Below are 24,314 nucleotides of genomic sequence, written 5' to 3' on the forward strand. Positions count from 1 at the left end.
AAAAAAAAATCCGCGTTGATGCAAGAAAATGCAGAGAAAAAAAAACTAACATTTCCGCGTTAAAGAAATTTCAACGCTCGACTACGCCGCGTGATCCTCAGACACACACATCTGAGACTGAGAGACCTCCCTAAGACGGTTTTTTTTCAACATCCTCCGCCTCAACTTTTAGGCTTCGAATAAAGAAAGCATACCAAGCAGAGTATATCAATCGGATCAAACAGAATAAAAGCAGGTCAAACAGAACAAAAATAGATCAAATAGATTTAAATATTATATAAATTTAAATTGTTTTATTTTGATTCTTATAGTTTAAATTATATTTTAAATAGGCTATAAAAATTATTAACTTAAAATGATAAAATGAGTCAAGTAATGTTGATAATATATATGATAAAAATAAAATAATCTTTTAGTTTTTTTTTCTTTAAATCATGCATAGAATCATGTTATATCCAAATAATGAAACATCATTGATAAATAGCTCAACACATATTTTTTATATTTATCATATTTTTTGACAAATTAAAATTTTAATATATTTGGTTTCTGGTTTTTTTCCAAAACTAATGTTCATGAATGTTTATTGAAACACCCTGTTATGGTGGTGTTCGGTCTGCTCTGCTTATCTGGGTAAAAACATGACCATAAAATATTTTTCTTTTTAGTTGCAGAACTTTGACGGTTGGACCACAACTGTAAATGATAATTTTTTTTTGTGAATGGGAAGTGAAATGCAGTCCATCTGTCCCACACCATGAACTGCTTAATATCCGTCTCACCATTCATACCCTTAATATTCCACATCATTTTCTCTTTCTTTCACCTAATCATTCAACACTCAAATCAATTTTAATCTCTCCAATAGTTTTGTTTAATAAAATTCAACATCTTACCCCACTATTTTCACTTTATATATTTATTTTTACTTAATTTGATAACAACACATTTATAGTAATAATTAAAATTAATTGAAATTCGGAAAATACAAATACACAATACAAATAATAAAACATACATTACTTAATTAGTATAATCATCTTAACTTAAATCACACACAGAAATTTAAAAACCTATTTAATCACGGAACATCCCGAATTTTGCCCATATGTGTTTGACTAGATTTGCTTGCAATTCATGATAGACATTTGAATCACGTAATTGACATCTAGCACGCACATGATTTGCAAAAGCAGGTAGCACCTCGGTAGAAAATGGTTGTGGTGTACTAGAACCACTTGCCTCAGACTGATCATAATCGGTCCAATGTTACGCATATGTATCTCGCTCATCCTCAACAATCATATTATGTAATATAATACAAGACCGCATGATCATAGCTAAATCGGCTATGTCCCACAAACGTGATGGTTCGCAAATGATTTTAAATCGAGCTTGTAACACTCCAAATGCACGTTCGATGTCCTTCCAACATCCTTCTTGGTGTTGTGCAAATAACTTGTCTGGTTCACTTTGAGGAAGATGAATTGATCTGACAAAAGTTGGATAAGAAGGATAGATACCATCACGTAGATAGTATGTCATATCATACGGGCGTTGGTTCACAAAGAAGTTCACTTTTGGAGTATTTCCTTGTTCAACATCATCGAACACTGGTGAACGATCTAGAACATTGATATCGTTCAATGTGCCTGGATACCCAAAAAGGCATGCCATATCCATAGATGATGAGATGCAACTGCTTCAAGAATAACAGTGGTGGTTCCCTTACCCCTCGAGTAAATTGACCTTCCCACGCCGTAGGACAATTTTCCATTCCCAGTGCATGCAATCAATACTTCCAGTCATCCCCGGAAACCCTGCATCTCGTTGACATGCAAAATTCTTTGGAGGTCATCTTGAGTTGGAGCTCTGAGATACACTTGCTCATACAAATGTATGATTCCTTTACAAAATCTACGCAAGCACTCCAATGTTGTACTACCTCCGATTTTGATGTACTCATCGACTGTGTCTGCCGCCATACCATATGCTAACATTCGCATAGTTGTGGGACATTTTGCTAAAGGGGATATACCTTCTTTATTGCCTGCGTCAACTCGTTGGCTGAAATAGTTGTCACTGCTTGATAGGTCACCAACGATTCGGAGGAAAACTTGTTTTCGCATTCGGAGTCGACGATGAAACATTGCATCATCATATGTAGGTTGATTGACAAAGTAGTCGTCAATCAATCTTTGGTTTGCGGCTACATGATCTCTCTTGAAGTATTTTCTCTTGCTACGAGCTGGATAATCTTCTTCTATTTTGTGTTGACGCTCTCTAAACCGATTCACGATGTATCTCTCTTCAATTTCTGACTGTTGTTTGTAAGCTTCAACATCAAAACGAAATTCAGATGGATCCATTGAGGATTGTGTTATTGATATTTTTTTAGTAAGATGAGGATTGTGTTATTGGTATACAAAAATGAAATAATGAGGTTTCATTTATAAGAAATTGAGTGGTTGATATAATCGGATTCCAAACAAACATTACATTTACTTAATTAATAGATATGAATTAGATTTTTTGATAAAAGCCAAAAGTCACAGATTACATTGTCGGAAAAAGAGCCAAATACACATTATTAAAGAAGAAATAAACAAAATGGATTAGATTCTCTGATAAAAGTCGAAAGTGATGGGTTAAATTGTCGGAGAAAGAGCCAAACACACATTATTAAAGAAGAAGAAAACAATCACACATTATTAAAACACAAAGAGACATAGACACGTTATTAAAGCAGATCGAAACAAGCACACATTATTAAGATAGAAGATACATAACCCAACCAGACACTTGAGAATAGTTAATTTCCAAATACATCATGACTCAACTTCTCCAACAACTCTTTACTTCGGTCATCAAGATGCTCCTTTTCACTTAGCTTTAGATACATCTTCATCTTCTTAGCTTCCATTTCTTTCTTTCATTAATTGGTTTGCCTCCTCTTGCCTCATGGCTGTTTTGTCCAATCATTCCAACTCGTGTGCCTTGAATTGTTTGAATTCATTCCACTCTTCGTTGACTACTTCCAAAGCTGCGCCCTTACCTTTCTTTTTCGCTTTTTATTAGCTGCATCTCTCCCCATTGGACGAGCAACAGATCCTACAGAACTGGAATCACTTGCATCATTCTCACGGGATCTCTTCGATCCACTGCTCCTAGATCCAGTGTTTCCTCCTACTTGACTACCATAACGTGGTTGATCACGAACAACTTGCCATTCTAACATTAAATTGAATTGGCCTTTTGTAGAACTTGAATATAATTCATGCGCTTTTGCCAATACATCATTCTCCGATCAGCCACTTTGTTGTAAACGTTTGGCGTTATCATTAGCACCAATCCATTTGCCTAGTTTTTGATTCATGTAGTTTTTGTAGTCTCTATATATAGATTTTAAAAAATTATAAATTTTGGTATAAATTTCTTTTAAAAAAAAATTGATTACAATCAAATAATTGAGTATAAATAATTGAGAGGAGATAAAAAAAACACCAAAGTCTGGATAACCAATAGGAAAACAACAGATAAAAAGAAAAGTGTCGGTAAAAAAAAAAAAACTTATCTCACCACTCTCTCCAATCACAAGGTGACACTTATCACTGAAGACCCCACTTCCTTTGCATTCAACTGAAATTAATCCACATAGATTTTTCATTTTATTCAACATCCCTGTTGGAGACATTAAACTGTTGAAAAAAAAATTCAACAAGCCAATTGTTGATAGTCTAAAATATAATTCAGGGCTTTAAGTAAACTGGCTCAAATAAGCAATATACATTATAAAGATATTAGATATGAGAATTGGTTTAGTTGGTTTACTCAGTTTATTTTAACCGAGATTATATTGTGTATATTTAGTATTTACTAGTTAGAGTAAGTTACTTATATATATATATATATATATATATATATATATATATTTTTGTACAAATTTATTTTAGAATAATGAATGAGAATAACAAACTTTTCTCAACGTCTTCTCTCATCTGATATGGTATAGAGCACAAAAGCTCAAATCTCCATTGATTCCGACTGATTCTTCGTTTTTGATCTCCGATCATCTCGTTTCATCATGGTTGCAGCTCGTGTCATGCGAAGATCCATTCGATCGAAGTCAAGAACAAGTTCGCTGCTCGGAAGACGTCTCACTCCACTGATGTTAACGATTCTCCTTTGAATTCTCCTCCGATTGCTAGATCTAAAGCTTCTGGAGCTTTGCGAGCCATCGTTTCATCGGGATCTTCAGATCCAGCTCCTTCTCCGTTTTATATGCATAACGCTGATCATCCATGTTAGATTCTCGTTCCTATTCACTTAGATGGAAAAAACTATGATGAGTGGGATGCTGCTATCCGTATTGCATTAGATTCCCAAAGGAAACTAGGTTTTATTTATGGTAGCTTAACTCATCCTGCTGAATCGAACCCAAGCTTCCCTCCCTGGTCTTGTTGCACCAGTCTGGTGAAATCGTGGCTGTTGAACTCTGTATCACCTAAGCTCTATCAGAGCATTCTGCGATTGAAAAATGCTTCTGATATCTGACGTGATTTATACAGTCATTTTCATATGAGTAAATTGGCTAGAATATTCAATATCACTCAAGAGATTCAGGATCTTCGTCAAGGTTCAATGTATTTGATGGCGTATTAAACAAAGTTGAAGACGTTTAGGAGTAATCTAGAGACTATATAAGAACTTGATGAGCCATGTATTTGTGGTAAAACTGATCATCTGCAATTGAAGGCAGAGAGAGCTAAAATAGTCAAGTTTCTTGCTGGATTGAATGAATCTTATGTTATCATACATAGACAGATCATTATGAAGAAGGTTCTCGCAACTTTAGTTGAGGTTTCTAAGATTCTTAACCAAGATGATAGTGAGAAAGGATTCTCCAACTTGAATGTCGCTCCTTCTGCTTTTCAAATTTCAGAAATGGATTCTTTTGGACTTGATCCTACTGTTTGTTATGTTCAGAATGGTCCTCATAAAGGCAGATCAATATGTTATTTATGTATTCGTGTTGATCATATTGCAAAACATTGCTACAAGAAGCATGGTTTTCCTCTAGGTTTTGTCTCAAAGAGTAAAGTTTTGACAAACTTGTTAAACCACAACCTGTAGCAGGAAAAGTGACTATAGCTAATCCTACTCCAGCTTCAGTCTTGTCGCCTTCTGAATCTCCTACTATGAAAAGTATGATTTGAAGTCCTAGTAAGGATCAGCTTCAACAATTTATTGCTCTATTTAGTTCTCAGTTGCAGGCTCAAGCAGTTCAGGGATCTCATGAAGCTAGCTCCTCTTCCAACCCTGAGTATACTGGTATTGATTTTTTACCTTCTACCTACTGTTTTATTGGTATCTTAACTGTTTCTAAGACCATTGTTGCACCTAAGACATGGGTGACAGATTCTGGGGCTACTCATCATGTTTCTCATGATAGAAATCTATTCTCCTTTTTGGATACTTCTATTGTGAGTTATGTGAATTTGCCAACAGGCTCAACAGTTAAGATCAGTGGAGTTGGCACAATTAGGCTTAACGATCACATTACTCTTCAAAATGTGTTCTTTATTCTAGAATTCCACTTGAATTTCATCAGTATCAGTTCTCTTGGTTTGCGAGTTATATTTGATCCTTCTTCTTGTGAAATCCAGGATCTTACCAAGGAATTGACAATTGGAAAAGGTAGGAAGGTGATAAATATTTATGTGTTTGGTCGTTGAAGATTTGGAAGTCTCAGCCAACGTAGTAGTAGACATCAGTATGTGGCATAGAAGATTAGGACACCTTGCTTTCAGTAGATTGGATGTCATTCCTCAGTCTCTAGGCACTACTAGAGATAAGAATGAAGGCATAGTTTATTGCCATGTTTGTCACCTTGCCAAACAGAGAAAGTTATCTTATCCTTCTCCAAATAATATTTGTAATTCAAACTTTGAATGGTTACACATTGATATTTGGGGACCTTTTTCAGTTGGTACTATAGATGGATTTTAATATTTTCTGACTATTGTGGATGATCATTCAAGAGCAACATGGGTATATTTGCTAAGAAATAAATCAGAGGTTCTTACATTCTTCCCAGGGTTTGTTAAAATGGTTGAGAATCTGAACAATATCATAGTTAAAGCAGTTAGATCAGATAATGCACCTGAATTGAATTTCACAAGTTTCTATCATGAAAAAGGAATTCAGTCTTTCCATTCTTGTCCAGAGACACCAAAACAGAACTCTATGGTTGAACGCAAGCACCAACACATTTTCAATGTTGCTCGTGCACTCATGTTTCAATCGAAGCTTCCTTTGAAGTTTTGGGGTGAATCTATATTGACTGATGTCTTTCTCATCAACAGAACTCCTTCACATCTTCTCTCAAATAAGTCACCATATGAAGTTCTTACTGGCTAGTCTCCTGTTTATGATCAATTGAAGAATTTTGGTTACTTGTGCTATGGTTCTACTTCACCAAAACAGAGAAGCAAGTTCATGCCTAGATCTAAAGCTTGTTTGTTTTTGGGTTATCATGCATGTTATAAGGGATAAAAACTCATGGAGACTAATAAAATTTTCATCTCGAGGAATGTTATTTTCCATAAAGATGTGTTTCCCATGACTATAGAACTAGAGAATGATACATCTCACTCCTATTCCCTCTGTCCTTCTCCAGTTTCTCAAATTTCTCCTCTTTCACAAATTTCTGATCTCTCACTACAAATTTCTAAAAGAAAAAAGAAAACTCCTCCTCATTTACAAGACGATCATCGTTATTCTGCCAATTCTGATATTCAATATCCCATTTCGGATTCTCTTTCTTATTTAAACATTTCACCTTCCCATCACTCCTATGTCAATCATATCACCAATATTCCTATTCCCACAACTTATGTTGAGGCACAAGAATCAAAAGAATGGTGTGGAGCTGTTGATAAAGATATTGGTGCAATGGAGTCAATAAATACTTGGATGGTTACTACTTTACCTCATTGTAAGAAAGCTGTAGGATGCAAATGAGTTTTCACATTGAAGTTTCTGGAAGATGGCAGTCTTGAACGATATAAGGAAAGGTTGGTGGCAAAAGGGTTTACTCAGAAGGAGGGGTTAGACTATACATAAAAGTTTTCATCAGTTGCTAAAATGGCTACTATCAAGTTGTTGCTCAAAGTATATGCTTCAAAGAAATGGGTGCTTACATAGCCTTATGTTTCAAATGCATTTCTTAATGGAGAATTGGAAGAAGAAATTTATATGAAACTACCTGAGGGATATGCTGACAGAAAAGGTATTACTCTACTTAAGAATGTTGTGTGTAAGCTCCTTAAATCAATTTATGTTCTTAAACAAGCATCTAGACAGTGGTACAAATGATTCTCCGTTTCATTGATGGCTCTTGGTTTCAGAAAAGGGCATGGTGATCAGACTTTGTTTGTAAAACCCGTTGGTACTGATGATTTTGTTGCAGTTTTGGTGTATGTCGATGATATTGTTATTGCTAGTACTTCGGATATTGAAGCTACTAAGTTGACAATGGCATTGAAGCAATTATTCAAGTTAAGGTATTTGGGTCCTCTGAAGTATTTTTTAGGCCTGGAAATTGCTCAAAATTCAATTGACATCTCTCTATGCCAGCTAAGTATGCACTGGAGCTATTATCTCATACTAGTATGTTAGGTTGTAAGCCTGCCTCTTTGCCAATGATTCTTAATCTGAAGATGTACAAAGAACAAGGAGAATTACTTGAATATAGAGAACAATACAGACACATTGTTGGACAATTGATGTATTTGACCATTACTCTGTCATATATCACTTTTGAGGTTAACAAGTTGTGTCAGTACTCTTCAACACCACGCACTCCTCATTTGGCAGCTGCTTATCAAGTATTGGAGTATATTAAAGGAACTGTTGGTCAATGACTTTCTATTCTGCTAGTGATGATCTCACTTAGAAAGGTTTTGTTGATTCAGATAATGGGGGTTGCTTGGACAGCAGACGTTCCAGTACTGGTTTTTCAATGTTCATTGGCGATTCTCTAATCTCTTGGCACTCAAAGAAGCAACACACTATATCTCGTTCTTCTGCAGTGGCTGAATATCATGCTCTTGCTTTGGCTTCTTGTGAACAGGTATGGTTGAGTGTTCTACTTCGTGATTTGCGTGTCAATTCTGCTGCTGTTCCTATCTTGTTCTTTGATAGTACTGCAACATATTACTGCAGCTGTGTATATTGCCACTTATCCAATATTCCATGAGCAGACGAAACAAATAGAAAAAGTTTGTCATACAATTAGGGGTAAATGTTTTGAACTAGAAAGTGTCAAAATACATTAAATGTCAATAATAATATATTATTATCTTTAGTTCTTCAAAATTCCAATTTTTAAAAAATAATAGGATCACTGATATTTCATTTTTCGGAGATTTAGATAATTTTTTTACATATTAAAAAAAATATTAACATATTGGATAAGGATCACAATATTTTAGAAACTCTTCTAACTTCTCTATATGATCTTCATCATTAGATGTCCAACCTTTTGCATGTTAATAGAGAAAAAATGCAACTAGTGATGTTTTATACTGTAAAGCTCTTACGATGAATTATGTTTATAACAATTTCTCTGTTCCACCAACTTGGTTGTTTAACTTCTTGTATTACCCTTACACCATGTAATGTATTTTTCTAGATGTTAAGAATAATAATAATAATACAATATATATATATATATATATGTAGATATATAATTAAAATATTCAGAATTTGATATGATTAAGATAAAATATATGATCGGAAATATTTTATTTTCTTAATTTTTGTGAATTTTTATAACCTCACATGCAAAAGAAGTACAAGAAAACCTGTAGTGGTTTTGACAATAATGAAAATTATATACATTCATGACTATGCAACTATTTACAATATGGAACAAATCATTTATAGTCTTAATTGACCAAGAACCAAACAAAAAAGACTAAATTTTAACTCACAAATAATTTTTTTTTCAACCAAACATTAATTAAAAGAAAACTCCAGAGTTGGTTGTCCAAACCGGAGGAAAAGAGTTTACAAATAAAGTTTCTAACATAAGAGATCTCACGGATGGTGCGAGACAATCTGCCTTCAGATTTTGACGCACATGGAATCCTTGACAGGGTAAAGAGCGGGAAATAAGTATTGAGCAACCTGAAATCATCCAGGAGGTTAGAAAACGTCGACCAATCGCAGGGTTCTGCACCATCGCGAGGAGCTCCGCACAATATGTCTCGAAACTCTTGCAGGTCAAACCTCCATAAAAAATACACTCCATGGCCCACAACAAAGCTTCAAACTCTCAATGAAGGGGGGGAAGGGCTCCGACGAAGACACTTTGCTCCCAATAAGAGGGCCTGATCCTCAGCGTTACATGACCACCAGCCCAAACCTGAGTTCACATCTGTAGCCTTCCAAAATCTATCAATATGACAATGAGGTAAATGATCATGAACAGTTTAGGGGTTCCAACCAATCCTCCAAGATAGAGTCCACCTCATCCCATAATAACAAGGAAGCCATTGGATAACCAGTTCCCATTCCGAAGAAGGAGATGGAAGATCCATTTTACAAGTCAGAGCATACCAAGATGGCGTAGGTGTACTTGCACTAAAAAAACAAGTGGTTTCTGGATTTTTTTTGTTGTCCACAAAGAAGGTAAAGCTGTTCCACATCCAAACCCCATTGAATCATCCGGTCTAAAGTGGGAGTCCTATTTAGCATAAACAACCAAACTGACAGTAAGTGTTTAGGCACAACTACTTTATGCCAAACAAGAGAGAACCAAGGAACATGTGCTTTTGCCAAACGCATTAAGTTCCACATTTCTTTAAAGTGATAAAACTTGTATTCAATATTGTTAATGATCCATGAAGGGGAGTCACTAAGTGTGGAGGGAGTTATAGTAGTGATACACAGAGTTTTAAACCCTATTTTCCTACTGCAAGTGCACAGCAAAGAAGTAGTACTTAGGGGTCGAATCCCACGAAGACCAAGTTTTACTCTATGGTTCTATTGGTTCAATTTCAAGCTAAGACAATTCAAAGTTGGGTTTGTTTGGTAACAGTAACGCGATTAAAACGGTATAAAAAGGCAATAAGCAAAACACTAGATCAGGGGTAATTCTCGGGAATTTCAGAGATAGCAACTAAACAACTATTCAGGGCATAGATTAAGTACCAGTCTAGAACTCAAACATAAATATAAACTGATCCACTGTCGTGGTATCAATAACTCTATCTGATCGATTCTGTGCGGAAACGCGGAGCACGTGCTCAGACATCCGGAGCACATGCTCGGCGGTCCATAAACCCTAAACTGTCGTTTGAGCCCAGAATCGCAGACAAGCATTAAAGAACAGGAATGATAAGTTCACAAATCACTTACACATCAACTTTCGCAGGTCTAGGATAATTTGCCCACTAATGTCTTTTCTAGCAACCTATTACACTTTTGATGAATAGATAAACCTAGAATCATAGATTGGGTGATCAAATCAACCTAAGCATTAAGTCTAACAATAGTGAAGACAATCGATTATATAAAGCCCTATTTGTGTTCTGTTGCTAACCCATGAAACCCCTTTTGAAACCCCTAATCTAGCAAAGAAAACTACTCAGACATAGAGAAATGAATCATAGCAAAAGATGAGAAATTCAATGACATAAAAATAAAAAGGGTTCAGAGAATGCTTCACAAGGTAGCCGCTCTTCTCCCTCTCACCAAAAACGTCGCTCAAAAACCCAAAAGAAAAAGTATATTCTCTCCCCTAAAAACCCTAGGTTAAATAGCATACAAGTAGAGAAAAATAAGGAAAGAATCCAAATTCAAATCTTCCTATTAAAAAGCGATCTCAGCCCTCTTTCTCTCACAAAGGATCGCCTAAAATAAGGGGAATTAGGCAGGGAATCGGCGCCTAGATGCTTGCCACGTGTCGTCATGAAACCGTAGAGTTGGGAGCATGTGCTCGGAAATCGGGAGCATGTGCTCCTGGGTCTAAAATCAGCTTTTCTGCTCCAATTCAACTCCTTTCTGCTCCGATTGCTCCTGCTGTTCCAATCCTTGCTTTTAGCTTCCTAGCCTCGTATTATAACCTGAAAAGGACTCAAACAACTACAAAACTATCAAATAAACGGGGTCAAAGTGAGTCAAAACCGTAACATATCAAGTAGTGATGAAGCTGAGGACTTCAAGAAATGATTCTGATCTTGCAGAGGGAAGGTTCCAAGCTGCACCCATTTTGTAGTCTAAAACCAATGGAGACAAGGGTATTCCAAGTCGATGTGGAGCATCAGACTTAAGAAAATGAAGAAGAGAGCCAAAAGGTGTCCAAGGATCCCACCAGAAAAAAGTATCCTCCCCTGTACCCACCTTAATTTTGAGGAATTTTATAGCTTTGTGACCATAGAGGAGTTTTCATTTAGCGCCCAAAGACTTGCAGAAGATAGGTATTTCCTCCGAACTCAAGCCACCCAAATAGAACCTGCTCTGAAGTAGAGCATCCAGATAAGCTTCAGAGCACAAGTTTCATTCCAAGATGACCATGATTGCAAACCGAGGCCACCTTCCCTCTTAGGATAACATAAATTCTCCTATGCAACTTTTGCCCCTGAGGGCTTATCCAGACACCCATTCCATCAAAAGGAGCTGAAAAGACTATTTACGCGCTTAATGACCTTCTTAGGAAGGAGGAAAGCACTAGTCCAGAATCCTACTATACCTGAAATGATTGTAGATAGCATCTGCAGCCTACCCGCTAAGCTCAAATGGCGATGAAGCCAGGAGTTCATCTTTACCCTAATCTTTGAGATTAATGGGTCACAATCCTTTATTGTCAGCTTTCTAGAAAAGAGAGGGAGCCCTAGATATCGAACAGGCAGAGAGGCAATTGGAAGTGGAAATTTTGTTCTCATACGATCCAATGTATCCTTACTTAAGCCAGAGGAAAACATGGAGGTTTTTGAGATATTAACTGAGAGGCCAAAGAATTTTCAAACTATGATAAGACCGTGAAGACTCCAGCCAGAGAAGCTTCCGACCCTTCAAAGAATATTAGTAAATCATCAGTGAAACATAAATTAGTAAGCTCTAAATCCTCAGAACCTGGATGATAACAAAATTCCATTCTAAGCCACTTTAATGAGCTTTAAAGATAGGCCATTCATAAGCATCACTAAGAGGATTGGAGACAAAGAATCCCCTAACCTGAGACCAGTTTTACCCTTAAAATACCCCGACGTGACTCCATTTATGCTAATAGAGAAACTTGGAGAACATATGCAACTTTTAATTCACTACACAAACAAATCGGGAACTCCATACGAAGTTAGTGCTGACATAACAAAATCCCACCGAACGGAATTAAATGATTAGGAGATATTCACTTTTAAGGTGATCCTTGGCGAGAGAGAGTCCAAGTGATAACCCTGAAAAACCTCTGATTTTAAAAGAACATTTTCGATCAGTAGTCTATCCCTGATAAAAGCGGTCTGATTTGGAAAGATAACAAAAGGAAAGATCTTCTTTAGTCTGTCTGAAAGTATGCGAGAGATCACTTTGTCTGAAATCCCTTAGATCTTCAGCTCCCCTACGCTTTGAGATCAAAACCAGAGAAGTGGCGTTGACACAAGACGACAAGAAGGAGGATGCAAAAAAAGCTTTCACTGCCTTAATGAACTCATGCCCCAGAACATGCTAGGAATCTCTATAAAATCAACCAGTAGCCATTAGGACCCGATGTTTTATTCAAAAACAGATACATCAAGGCTGCCCTTATCTCACCAGAAGAAACCTCACTAGAAGGCAATCATAAATGAGGGGAATTTAACTTAGTCGTGATGAGCCTGCCTAAGAAATCTGTCAAGAAGGGGCAGAAATCCCCCTTAGGAGTGCATAAGATGGAAGAGAAATATGTCTCGGCTAACTGATGAACCTCTCCCATCAGGTCTTAGTACATATTGATGGAATTTGACGTGTTCCTGATCTTCATCATAGTATGGAAGAACCTGGAGTTTGAGTCTCCAACTTCCATCCATCTAATCCTGATCTTCATCATAGTATGAAAAAACATTATTCAACAACCCGCAATGAGAGCCACGGTGGTGTACGTAAATACCCTCCCAATTCTTTAATTTGACAAAAAAATATCCAGTATTTTTCAATACGATCACATTTGGAATAGAGAGTCTAGTAGTCTTTTACGATGGAAGCTGTCAATAAACTGAGTATGAATAGTAACATATTATAGTGAATTATTGTATGAAAGAAGTCATGGTTAATTTAAATTTTTTTAAAAAATTTAGGAAGATGTGAAAGAGATCAATATCAAGCGTGTTTTTTGTTTTGATTGTATGTCTCGAGAGTCTTAGTAGTTGAATGCATTGTATTCGGATAAGGGTAATTGCCAATTGAATCTAATATTTTTGTTTTTAATTTTTTATATTCTTTAGTTGGCTCAAGAAACGTGTAATGGTATATTCAGTTTTGATTGTCTTAAAAATGAAAAATATATTAAGCTTGACAAGGGATGTCAAAATGGGTTCAAATTAATGGATTAACTCAAATCAAACCAATCCAAAAACTTATTGAGTTGATAATTTGAGTATTAATGGGTTAATGAGTCAAATTGGTTTACGAGTTTAATGGATTGGATTGAAATGGATTGAATTTAAATGAGTTTATGGGTTAACTAAAACCAAACCATTGAATTAATTTTGAATACCAAATTAAACCGATTTTTCATGATGCATGACATATTACTCACAAATTTATTCCATACTTGGTGTTCTAACATGTACTTCTGTCATATTCTAGTCTCTTTAAGAGGTGTAATAGAATTTTTTTTAGATGATTTTGGATGAATTTAGATAATTTGTTATTAATTTTTATGCAATTTTAATTAAAAATAATGATATCTGAATTTTATATATTTAATTGAGAAAAAACTTTAATACACTTTATTAGAAACCTCATGCTAATAATATTTTGGATAATAATGGAGTTAATGATAATTTTTTTTTAAGTTACCATAATTTAAAAGCATTAATTTTTAATAGACAAAAAGATAAATTAATATACATCTACAAATCTTATAACCAATAATATTAAATGTAAAGAACTATTAAAATTCATGGTTGAACAATATCATTTTAACAAAAATCATTTATTATATATTCACATCAAATAAAATCATTGTTAAAGTGAAGATCACTTAGATAATACAAACGTAATAGTGTAATACGTTAACGAACCATAGTTTTACTTTTGGCTTATTGCGCTAAAGCGTTTGGAGGATTGGCGCGTAAGAGTTAAATAAATTTCAATTTTTTAATTGGTTTCTCAAAAACCGCCATGCTGGACTTGTTCGTGTTTTCAGCTTTAAAACGCAGTCGTATCATTGTGTGACATGAGCTGACCTTTTCTAAGTTTAATTGGCTGGTTTAAATATAAATTGTTGACAAAAGACCAATATACAGTATAGCAAAAGAAGTTGAACCGGGAATTAAATATACACCAATCTAGATCTTTCTTGCATGTCTTTAATCGGTAAACAACAAACTTCTCTTGTCAAAAGTTTAAAACTTCGATCTAGAAGAAAATGTTACTAAGAGACAAGAAATAAGAGGTTAAGCAGAAATAATAATAGCTATCAGTTGAATAATGGCACGATCAGAAATAATTTAATGGGGATGGGTGTGACATTATAAGATAGCAGTATATATGTTGACCAAATAACATTATATTAACATATTATTACATAAATTTCATGAATTTCATGGAGCTTAGTACAAAAATATGAAGAAAGAAAAAGTGAAAATATGAAGCTTATATGACTTCTGGTTTCATGTTTTTCCACATCTCCAAACATCATAACTGATACGCACTTAACTTAGCTCTCGTTCTTATTATCCTCATCAGGTAGACAAATTAAAGTTAAGCTATGAAACATGGGAAGATCTTGCTTTAAGTTTAGAGCTAGAAAATGAAAGCCAAGAATCCATGAAACCAAGATGTACAAGAGTTCATAGATATAAACAAATTCCTGAAACTCTCTTTAGTGTGATTCAAATCATTGACACCAACAACTATGCATGAGTGACAATAATTGGAGTTTCAAGAACAACTAATCAGATCAGAGCAACTCTCTTAGTTCTACACCAAGAAACATGAAACAGAAAGGAAGTTGATTCACTAGCATGGGTATGTGTTTCACAGTAGTTTACATGAAAATATGTTTAGCAAACTAACTTGCAAAATTTTGGACAGAGTTCGGAGAAGCATAGAATCTTAAAGATGATGACAACACAAACAGGGATTCATCCAAGCTGAACTTCCTGAAACTGTAATTAGTAAATATGTGATTATCCTTAACGATATATGTGACAACACAAACAGGGATCCCATAAATCCTTTGTTTCGAGTAATAGTTATCATCCATAAATACCTTATAAATCTTATTAAATTTTATTAAATTTTCAAATTTAATACTTGTAATTTTTAAAATGGACATTTTCAAAAAGAGACTTTTCTAAAAAATTATATTTATTTATCAAATTAAACATGTTTTAAAGAGGGATATTATTTGCCATAATTTATTATTTATCTAAATTGTGGTATACTTATTATTTTTATGCTACAAATCTAGTCAATTCACATCCAATCTAAAACAAAGTTATTTTCTTTATATTTTCTTTTTACAATGAATATTAATTGTCTCATATCTATAGTCATTTCATTTTTATATATTCTTTCTTCTTATTATAATCATTTTTGGACAAAAGTACATTTCTTTTTTTTTCCACCTATTATTTTCTTTTAGTAATATTACTAGTATATGTAAATATTAAATTTCTGTGATACACATCTTGACATATCCATCTATATATATAAAATCTTATTGTAATATAACATTTTTTTTTAAATCATAAACCTCATCCATAAACAGAGTATATAGTAATGCAACCAGCTGAGACACTTCCACATGAATTGGAGGAAGAGATACTCTCTTACCTTCCAATAAAAATTCGCGCTCGATTTAGTTCTGTTTGCAAAAGATGGAACAATCTTTTCAAGGAACGGAGGTTCTTCAACAATTATTTGGGTCTCGCCCGTCCACAATTCATCTTGTTTTCCGGGCCCAAGATTTGTTCCGTGGACGTTAATCTTGACGGTCCATCTATAGAGGTGTATAATTTACCCTCAGATATTCCCTCGTATGTATTTTCAACAATGATTATGCACGTCGAATACTGCGACGGGTTATTATCTTATGTTACGAATAAAGGTTTCGGGATTTACAACCCATGGTTAGGACAGATTAGATGGATTAGATCCAATGTTTCAAACTGGAAAGCACCACGAGATTTCAGTGGGATGGGATACGAAAATAGTAGAGCTGACAAGCACTACAAGATCTTTAGGTCTGATTACCACTATTCTGTAGACAAAACATCTCTGGAAGGTATAGTCGCCGAGTTTGGATCCAATGAATGGAAATCGTTCGAGATTAATGCATTCGAGGATTGGGATATAAGTATGCCGTTCTATAGTGTATCATTGAATGGAACTTTATATTGGGTTGCTATTAATCATGAGTCTCATGAGTATTTTATTCAAAGTTTTGACTTTTCTACGGAGAGATTTAAACCCTATTGTATCCTGCCTACTAAAAACGCTAACCCATCCGATGCTAGATCACTTTCGGTATTTAGGGAAGATCAGTTTTCATTTTTAGAGCAAGATTGCTACAAAAGGAATATTGAAATTTGGGTGACAAAAGAAAATATTAAAAATGGGGATGGAGAAGCTGTAGAGTGGGTGAATCTGATGAGTGTGTCAGTTCCTGAATGGTCGAGTTTACGATTCAGCTCCAGCTCCTACCCGCCAAGTTACTTCGTCAATGAGGATTATAAAAGTTTGATGAGTCTTGTAATATGTTGTTATAACAAGGAGGGAAAAGCTTATATTTATATCGCCAAGGGAGATAAGTTCCATGAAATTGAAATTAAAGATTTCGTTGAACCAAGTGGTCGATATTGTGCTCGTCACCGTACCTATTTTTCCAGTTTGGTCCAAGTCCCTACGTTCAAGATGAGTGGTAGGGGTATAATCACACAGCAGGAGGTTGAATCCCGCTTCGCACGCCCCAGGGGAGTACAAGTGAGCGTTGGAGGAGACGAGTGGGACAATGGCTTCTTCGAAAATGTGAAGACAATACTTGTAAATTTTAATAATTATGGCATCATCTTTGTCAAGTCTTACTGCTGCAAGGATTACGTAGTTGTAGCTGGAGCAGCTCATGGGGATTCGAGAATAACTTACGGGGTGACATTTCTTGTTTTATTTTATTTTTCTAACTTTATAGTTTTATTTCCATGTATATATATATATATATAATTTTTTTTTAAATAAAGTTTACAGTTAATGACGATGACTATATTGAAGCCATCGAGGGGACCTACACTGAGAGTCACATCACCTCCATCACGTTCCGGTCGCACAAGGGCCGTAACACGCAACTGTTAGGAGTATTAGAGGGTATGCCCTTTGTGCTTGGAGGAGGACGAGGCTCGAAGATCATCGGGTTTTACGGAAGAAGTTCTGATGTTCATCTCACTGCTCTGGGCGTCCATCTCTCCCCCTCTCCCTAGATTTTTCATTTTCAAGATGAATAATGATGTGTAAGATGGGAGCCTAGTAATTTATTCAAACTAACAATATATATTTTTATATTTACTATATAAAAAATTGATGTCTCAAACTAAATCTTATAAGTTGAAATACTTTTTTGGACTTTTGAGATTGTCGAAAACTACAACAAAGATATTAACCAATCGAAATTGCAAAATTTATGTGCTGAAAATAAAATAAACAAGTTTTAGGAAGCATCTCTCGTGTTTGTAGATGGAGAGCAATACTATCATATATGTTAGAGCATTGTCATCGATTATCCTGTTTTAAAGTATTTCAAATTTTTTTTTAATATATATATATATATATATTATTTTTATTATTGAATCTTAATATTATTAAAAGAGAAATACAAAATTGAAAATTGCACAAAATTTCCAAAAATGCCACTCAATTTAGCATAAAAGAGAGAATTATTGAAATCGTTGGGGGTAATTTTGTCTAGAAAAAAACAACTAATAGAGCAGGATCCGCGTGTCTATCAAACCCATCCGAATAGGTAATCGGATCCTCATCATCTCCTTATCCGCTAATCTGCATCAAAATTAAATAAGTTAGTGGGTATTTAAAACCCAAAACCATTGTTAACAGATCAGAAGACCAAACAAATACAGAAATATACTTTAGTTTTTGTTAGTTACGATATTTGAATATATTCCATACATTACTAAACATTCCTAAAATCAAAACTATAAATATACGGAATCACTAATTTTTTGCAATCATATCTATTTAATTTGATTAATATACAAAATATCCACAGTCAAAAGTTAATGTTAATCAATATATTCCAAAATTGTTTAACATTTTCTAAGCAGCCCTAACATTCGTACTTCTCTATAAACAGAGTTCAACCATTTTTTGTCTAACTCATCAAACACACAACTCTCTAAAATTACCACAAACCTAGACATGGCTCATGGCTGTATCCTACGCATTCCGTAGAGATGTCAAGCCATAGCAATGGCTTAATCACAAGGTATATTCATAAGATAATCTTTATTCTTAATTCATATTTTAATCTTTATGTTGTACCCGGTACCCGGTACCCGGATCCGGATCGAAGAAGTATTGCTTCACATTCGCTGACCGTGTCGGGTAAGAACCTGTTGTACCCGGTACCCGGTACCCGGCTCCGGATCGAAGAAGTATTGCTTCACAATCGCCAACTCGGAGCCTGCGGGTATTTAAGCGTTTATAATAGGGAACCATCATCAACAAAACGTGTGGGTTGAGTATGATCTTGCTCATAAAAAGATTGGTTTTTCTAATGACGTCAAGTGTGATCATGCGAGTCAACAACTTCTTGGATCGCGACGACTCTGAATAACTTTTTTTGTTTAAATCATTCTTAGAGAAGTACATTTTAGAGGATGTCCAAAATTACTGATCTAAAATTACCCAAATTGCCACTGAATCATTAACAATGGAGACACTTAACTGAAATCAAGAACAAAAATGACTAAATCATTAACAAAGGCGAAATTAGAATTCTAAACGAATGTAATCTTAATGGGCGGCACATTAAATTAAATGGTTATATACTTGGGTCTATATCGCTTCCTATATATCATACTAAAACAAATTTGGTAATTATTTGAATTAAAAAAAAAAATAAACTTGACCTGGAACATCAATCAATGGCAGATGAACATTGATTATTTTAGAAAACTTTCCTTTCGTAATTAAAAAACAATTGGGGATGTAATGAAATTGAAAAACATTTTGTTGGGATATATTATTACCCCTTTTTTAAGAACAAATGTTGCATAGCATTGTTAATTATTATTCACTTTTAAGCCTTTTAGTATAATCAAAGGTTGCGGGTGGATGTGAGTACGGGTCTAAAAAATCAATTCGGAAAATAGATTTAGAAATATGGGTTTCATAACGCATAAACACTTATAAGAAAATTCCGTTGTTTTTTAGAATATATGTATTAATTATTTTTAATATATATTTCACAAGACATACTGAAAATTCCGTTAATAATGCCTTCTTAAGCCAATCTAATGGCTCATCTAGAGGGTTTTGTCGATCCTGACAAGCCGGATTACGTCTGTCGTCTCCGTAAGCCAATCTATGGTCTAAAGCAACCTCCCGTGCCTGGTACTTGTCTCTCAAGACTCATTTTCTTCAAACTGGTTTCACTAATTCCCATGCCGATACGTCGTTGTTTGTTAAGAAGTGTGGGTCTTCGTTTGTGTATGTGCTTGTGTATGTTGATGATATTCTCGTCACCAGTAGTAACTCCGTCCTTGTTGCTCAAACGCTTGTTTCCTTCGCTGATCGCTTCTCCATCAAAGATCCCACTGATCTCACATATTTTCCGGGCATTGAAGCTACGAGAACCAAAGCAGGACTTCATTTCATGCAACGCAAGTATATTGTTGACCTTTTAGCGAAGAACAACATGCACAATGCAAAACCAGTAGCAACGCCAAGCGCAACCTCTCCCAAACTCACTAAACATGGCGGTAACATCCTCGGTGATCCCACTCAATATCGGTCCGTTGTAGGCAGCCTTCAATATCTCTCCTTTACTCGACCCGATATCTCCTACGCCGTCAACCGTCTCTCCCAGTTTATGCATGCGCCGACCACCGATCACTGGCAAGCCGCTAAACGGGTACTTCGTTATCTTGTAGGAACGCACACTCATGGTATTTTCCTTCGTGCACCATCTCCTATGGCTCTCAATGCTTTTTCTGATGCTGATTGGGCTGGTGATGTCGATGATTATGTCTCCACTAATGCTTATGTGATCTATCTTGGTCACAATCCTATCTCATGGAGCTCTCAGAAGCAACAAGGTGTTACTCGCTCATCAACAGAGGCGGAATATCGGGCTGTTGCCAACACCACTTCTGAGCTCCGGTGGCTTTGCTCTCTTCTCACCGAACTTGGTGTTACACTTCGTACACCTCCGGTCATATACTGCGACAACATTGGCGTCACTTACCTCTGTGCTAATCCCGTTTTTCACTCTAGGATGAAGCATATTGCACTTGGTTATCACTTCCCACGAGATCACATTCAAAATGGCATGCTCCGTGTCCTTCATGTCTCGACAAAAGACCAGCTTGATGATGCTTTAACTAAGCCTCTTCCTTGCCAACAATTTCTCACTGCTTGTTCCAAGATTGGTGTCACAAGAGTTCCTCCATCTTGCGGGGGTGTATAGGAGTAGATATGTATAAGGGTCTTAATGTAATTAATCAGCTTTAGGTTTTACCTAATCTATCTGTATAAATATGTGTAAACATTCTCATTATCAATATATACCTTTATTCACCTATTCCTTATAGTTATGTGATACAGATCCTGACATATCCATCTATATATAATCTTATTGTACTATATAATTTTTTTTTAAACAGAATATAATGAAACCAGCTGAGACACTTCCACATGAATTGAAGGAAGAGATAGTCTCTCGCTTTCAAACAAAAACTCTCGCTCGATTTAGTTCTGTTTGCAAAAGATGGAACACTCTTTTCAAGGAACGGAAGTTCTTCAACAATGATTTGGTTCTTCCACAATTCATATTGTTTGCCGGGTCAAAGATTTGTTCTGTGGACGTTAATCTTGACTGTCCATCAATAGAGGTGTATGATTTACCCTCACATATTCCTGCTGATGCATTTTCAACGCCCATGAACGTCGAATATTGCAACGGTTGTTTACTTACTTTACGTTTAAAGGGATCGGGATTTGCAACCCATGGTTAAGACAGATTAGATGGATTAGATCCAATGAACGATTTCATGCTTTCAGTGGGATTGGATACGACAATAGTAGACCTGGCAAGCACTACAAAATCTTTACGTCAAATTACCACCATGATACAAACACAACGTCCGTGAAAGCTACAGTCACCGAATTTGGATCCAGTGAATGGAAATCGTACGAGTTTGCATTCGAGAATTGGTATATATATAGTTCGCTCAATAGTGTATCATTGAATGGAACTTTATATTGGGTTGCTATTTTTCATGAGTCTCGTGAGCATTTTATTCAAAGCTTCGATTTTTCTACGGAGAAATTTAAACCCTATTGTATATTGCCTACCAAAACTGTGAATCCATTTCATGCTAGATTACTTGCGGTATTTAGGGATGATCGATTTTCGTATTTAGAGAAAGAGTACCATAAAAGGAATATTGAGATTTGGGTGACAAAGGAAAATATTAAAAATGAGGATGGAGAAGCTGTAGAGTGGGTGAATGTGATGAGTGTGTTAGTTCCTGAATGTTCGAATTTAGGAGTCAGCAACTACCCGCTAAGTTACTTTGTCGATGAAGATAAAGTATCATGAGTCTTGTAATATGTTGTTATAACAAGGAGGAGCGAAAACCTTATATTTTTATTTCCAAGGGAGATAAGTTCCATGAAATTGAAATAAAAGATTTGGTTGAGTATGATTGTTCTCTTCACTGTACCTATTTTCCAAGTTTGGTCCAAGCTCCTACATTCAAGATGAGCGGTAGGGGTATAACCCAACAACAGAAGGTTGAATCCCGCTTCACGCTCCTGAGAGGAGTACAAGTGAGCGTTGGAGTTGGACGAGACGAGTGGGACGATGGCTTCTTCAACAATGTGAAGAAGATAATTGTAGATTTTATTGATTTTGGCGTCATCTTTGTCACGTTTTATTACTGCAAGGGTAACGTAGTTATAGTCGGAGCAGCTCATGGGGATTCGTGCGACCAAGACTAGTGCAGTGAAATTTTTTGTAAATTTATTTTTCTAACTTAATTGTTTTATATATATATATATATATATACTTTATAAGTTTTTTTTTTGTCAACCACTCGTATATTTGAGTATAACACAATGATTGGAAGTTGATCGGAGGAAAATAGTTTACAAATACGATTTTAACAGCAAGATGTCTAGAGAATTGTTTTATGAATTTTTATACAGATTATAGTTGCATTAATTACTTGGTTTACTTTTCCAACTTTATAGCTTCATTACTTTATATATATAACTATATATATATATATATATATATATTTATGGCTTTTATAAAGATTATAGTTGCCGACGATGACTACATTGAAGCCGTCGAGGGGACTTACACTGAGAGTCACATCACCTCCATCGTGTTCCAGTTTCATAAGGGCAAAACGTCGCTACTGTTAGGATTATTAGAGGGTAAGTCTTTTGTGCTTGGAGGAGGACAAGGCTCGAAGATCATCGGATTTTATGGAAGAAGCTCTCATGTCCACCTCACTGCTCTGGGCATCCACCTCTCCCCCTTTCCCAAGATTTTTCATTTTCAAGATGAATAATGATGTGTGAGATGGGAGCCTAGTAAGTTATTTGAACTAAAAAAAATTGTTTTATCTTTACTATATAAAAAAATGATGTCTGAAACAAATGTTATAAGTTGAAATACCTTTTTGGACTTCTGAAATTAACCAATCGATATTACAAAACTTATGTTGCTGAAAATAAAATAAACAAGTTATAGGAAGCATCTCTCTCGCTTCTCCAATTCTGTGTTTGTAGATTGAGAGCAATATTATCATATGTTAGAGGATATCTTCGTGGTGGATAAGCTAGACCCTGATGGCTGATGCTGCACTTGTTAATTAGGATTAGAAAATCCGGTATAATATCTCAAGTATAAGGTATATTAATCTTTTCAGGGAAGTCTGATAAGACTATTTTTAGGTAATATGCATAACCTGACGAATGTTACGTTAGTGATACATTGTGATAATTAAGGTTAAAGAAGCAATTGCAGAGATAAGTAAGAGTCTAAGAGATGACATATATAGTAATCGAGGGGGATTTGATTCATCAAATAATAAACAGAAGAGAAAAACATGGGTTTGAGTTGGAGCAAAACAAACAAAAAGTTCAGATACTAAAAAGTTCAGAAACATATACATAGAGGTAGATTACATTGTGTTCAAACCCTAGTTGAGATTTAGTGATCATGCCATCAAAATCATCATAATCTAGAAGATGGACCCTGAATCATCAATAGCTCCCAGAAGTGATCAATTGGAGACAGGAAATAGTGTTGGAGGAATCTCCAAATCCAACCGACAAAGATCCCAAGCACCTTCGTTGGCACAAAACCCAAAATTATCTGTGGCTAGCGGCATTGGAACTACCGGAAAATAGTCGCTGCCATAAAGCCCTAACGTGAGAGGATTGAGCACAGAAGAATCGGAAACAGTATAAACCTTAGAAGCAGGGCTAGATCCCAAACTGGAAACAGTTTCGTGAGAGCCACGAAAACCCAACTCGTCAAAACCTAATCGATCTCCCAACGAAGCCACATTGCAGTTTGAGATGGTGGTGTTGTTTGAAACCCTAGGATGATCATCTTCTTCTGCCTCCTTAGGATTCGGTTTCTTCGAGTTTCCTCTTCTTAATAAATTAATCTTTTTTGGCTTGATTCCAAGTAAGTGTGAGTCAATGTTAACGAGATGGTTCCTCAACTCGTCACACGACAAACTGAAATACTTTGAGATACTTTGGAAAGTCGGTTTATTCATTCACGTCACATTGGTATTTATACAAGCGGAGATTTCCTAAACAGATAATATCGTATCACAAGAGAATAT

The 24,314-nt window shown here is 35.5% G+C and overlaps 2 protein-coding genes and 2 pseudogenes across 2 annotated transcripts; 2 read left to right on the forward strand and 2 right to left on the reverse strand.

Moving 5' to 3' along the window:
- On the reverse strand, positions 1,078-2,402 carry LOC104704452 (annotated as a pseudogene).
- Positions 15,983-17,788, forward strand: LOC104700765 (jacalin-related lectin 38-like). Its single transcript, XM_010416338.1, has 2 exons — positions 15,983-17,361; positions 17,451-17,788. The coding sequence occupies exons 1-2, from the start codon at positions 15,994-15,996 to the stop codon at positions 17,685-17,687; spliced, it is 1,605 nt and encodes a 534-aa protein (XP_010414640.1). The 5' UTR covers positions 15,983-15,993; the 3' UTR covers positions 17,688-17,788.
- LOC104704454 lies at positions 21,114-23,024 on the forward strand (annotated as a pseudogene).
- LOC109125414 (agamous-like MADS-box protein AGL49) lies at positions 23,742-24,245 on the reverse strand. The gene has a single exon (XM_019227032.1). The coding sequence runs from the start codon at positions 24,243-24,245 to the stop codon at positions 23,742-23,744; it is 504 nt and encodes a 167-aa protein (XP_019082577.1).

Source organism: Camelina sativa, chromosome 7, assembly GCF_000633955.1.
Source record: "Camelina sativa cultivar DH55 chromosome 7, Cs, whole genome shotgun sequence".
In the NCBI taxonomy this organism is placed as follows: domain Eukaryota; kingdom Viridiplantae; phylum Streptophyta; class Magnoliopsida; order Brassicales; family Brassicaceae; genus Camelina; species Camelina sativa.

Excerpts from the sequence above, each read along its gene's own strand:
- LOC104700765 (XM_010416338.1), top strand. The coding sequence starts at position 15,994 with ATGCAACCAGCTGAGACACTTCCACATGAATTGGAGGAAGAGATACTC. Across the intron at positions 17,362-17,450 it reads ATTCGAGAATAACTTACGGG|TTTACAGTTAATGACGATGA; the intron begins GTGACATTTCTT and ends TTTTAAATAAAG.
- LOC109125414 (XM_019227032.1), bottom strand. The coding sequence starts at position 24,245 with ATGAATAAACCGACTTTCCAAAGTATCTCAAAGTATTTCAGTTTGTCG.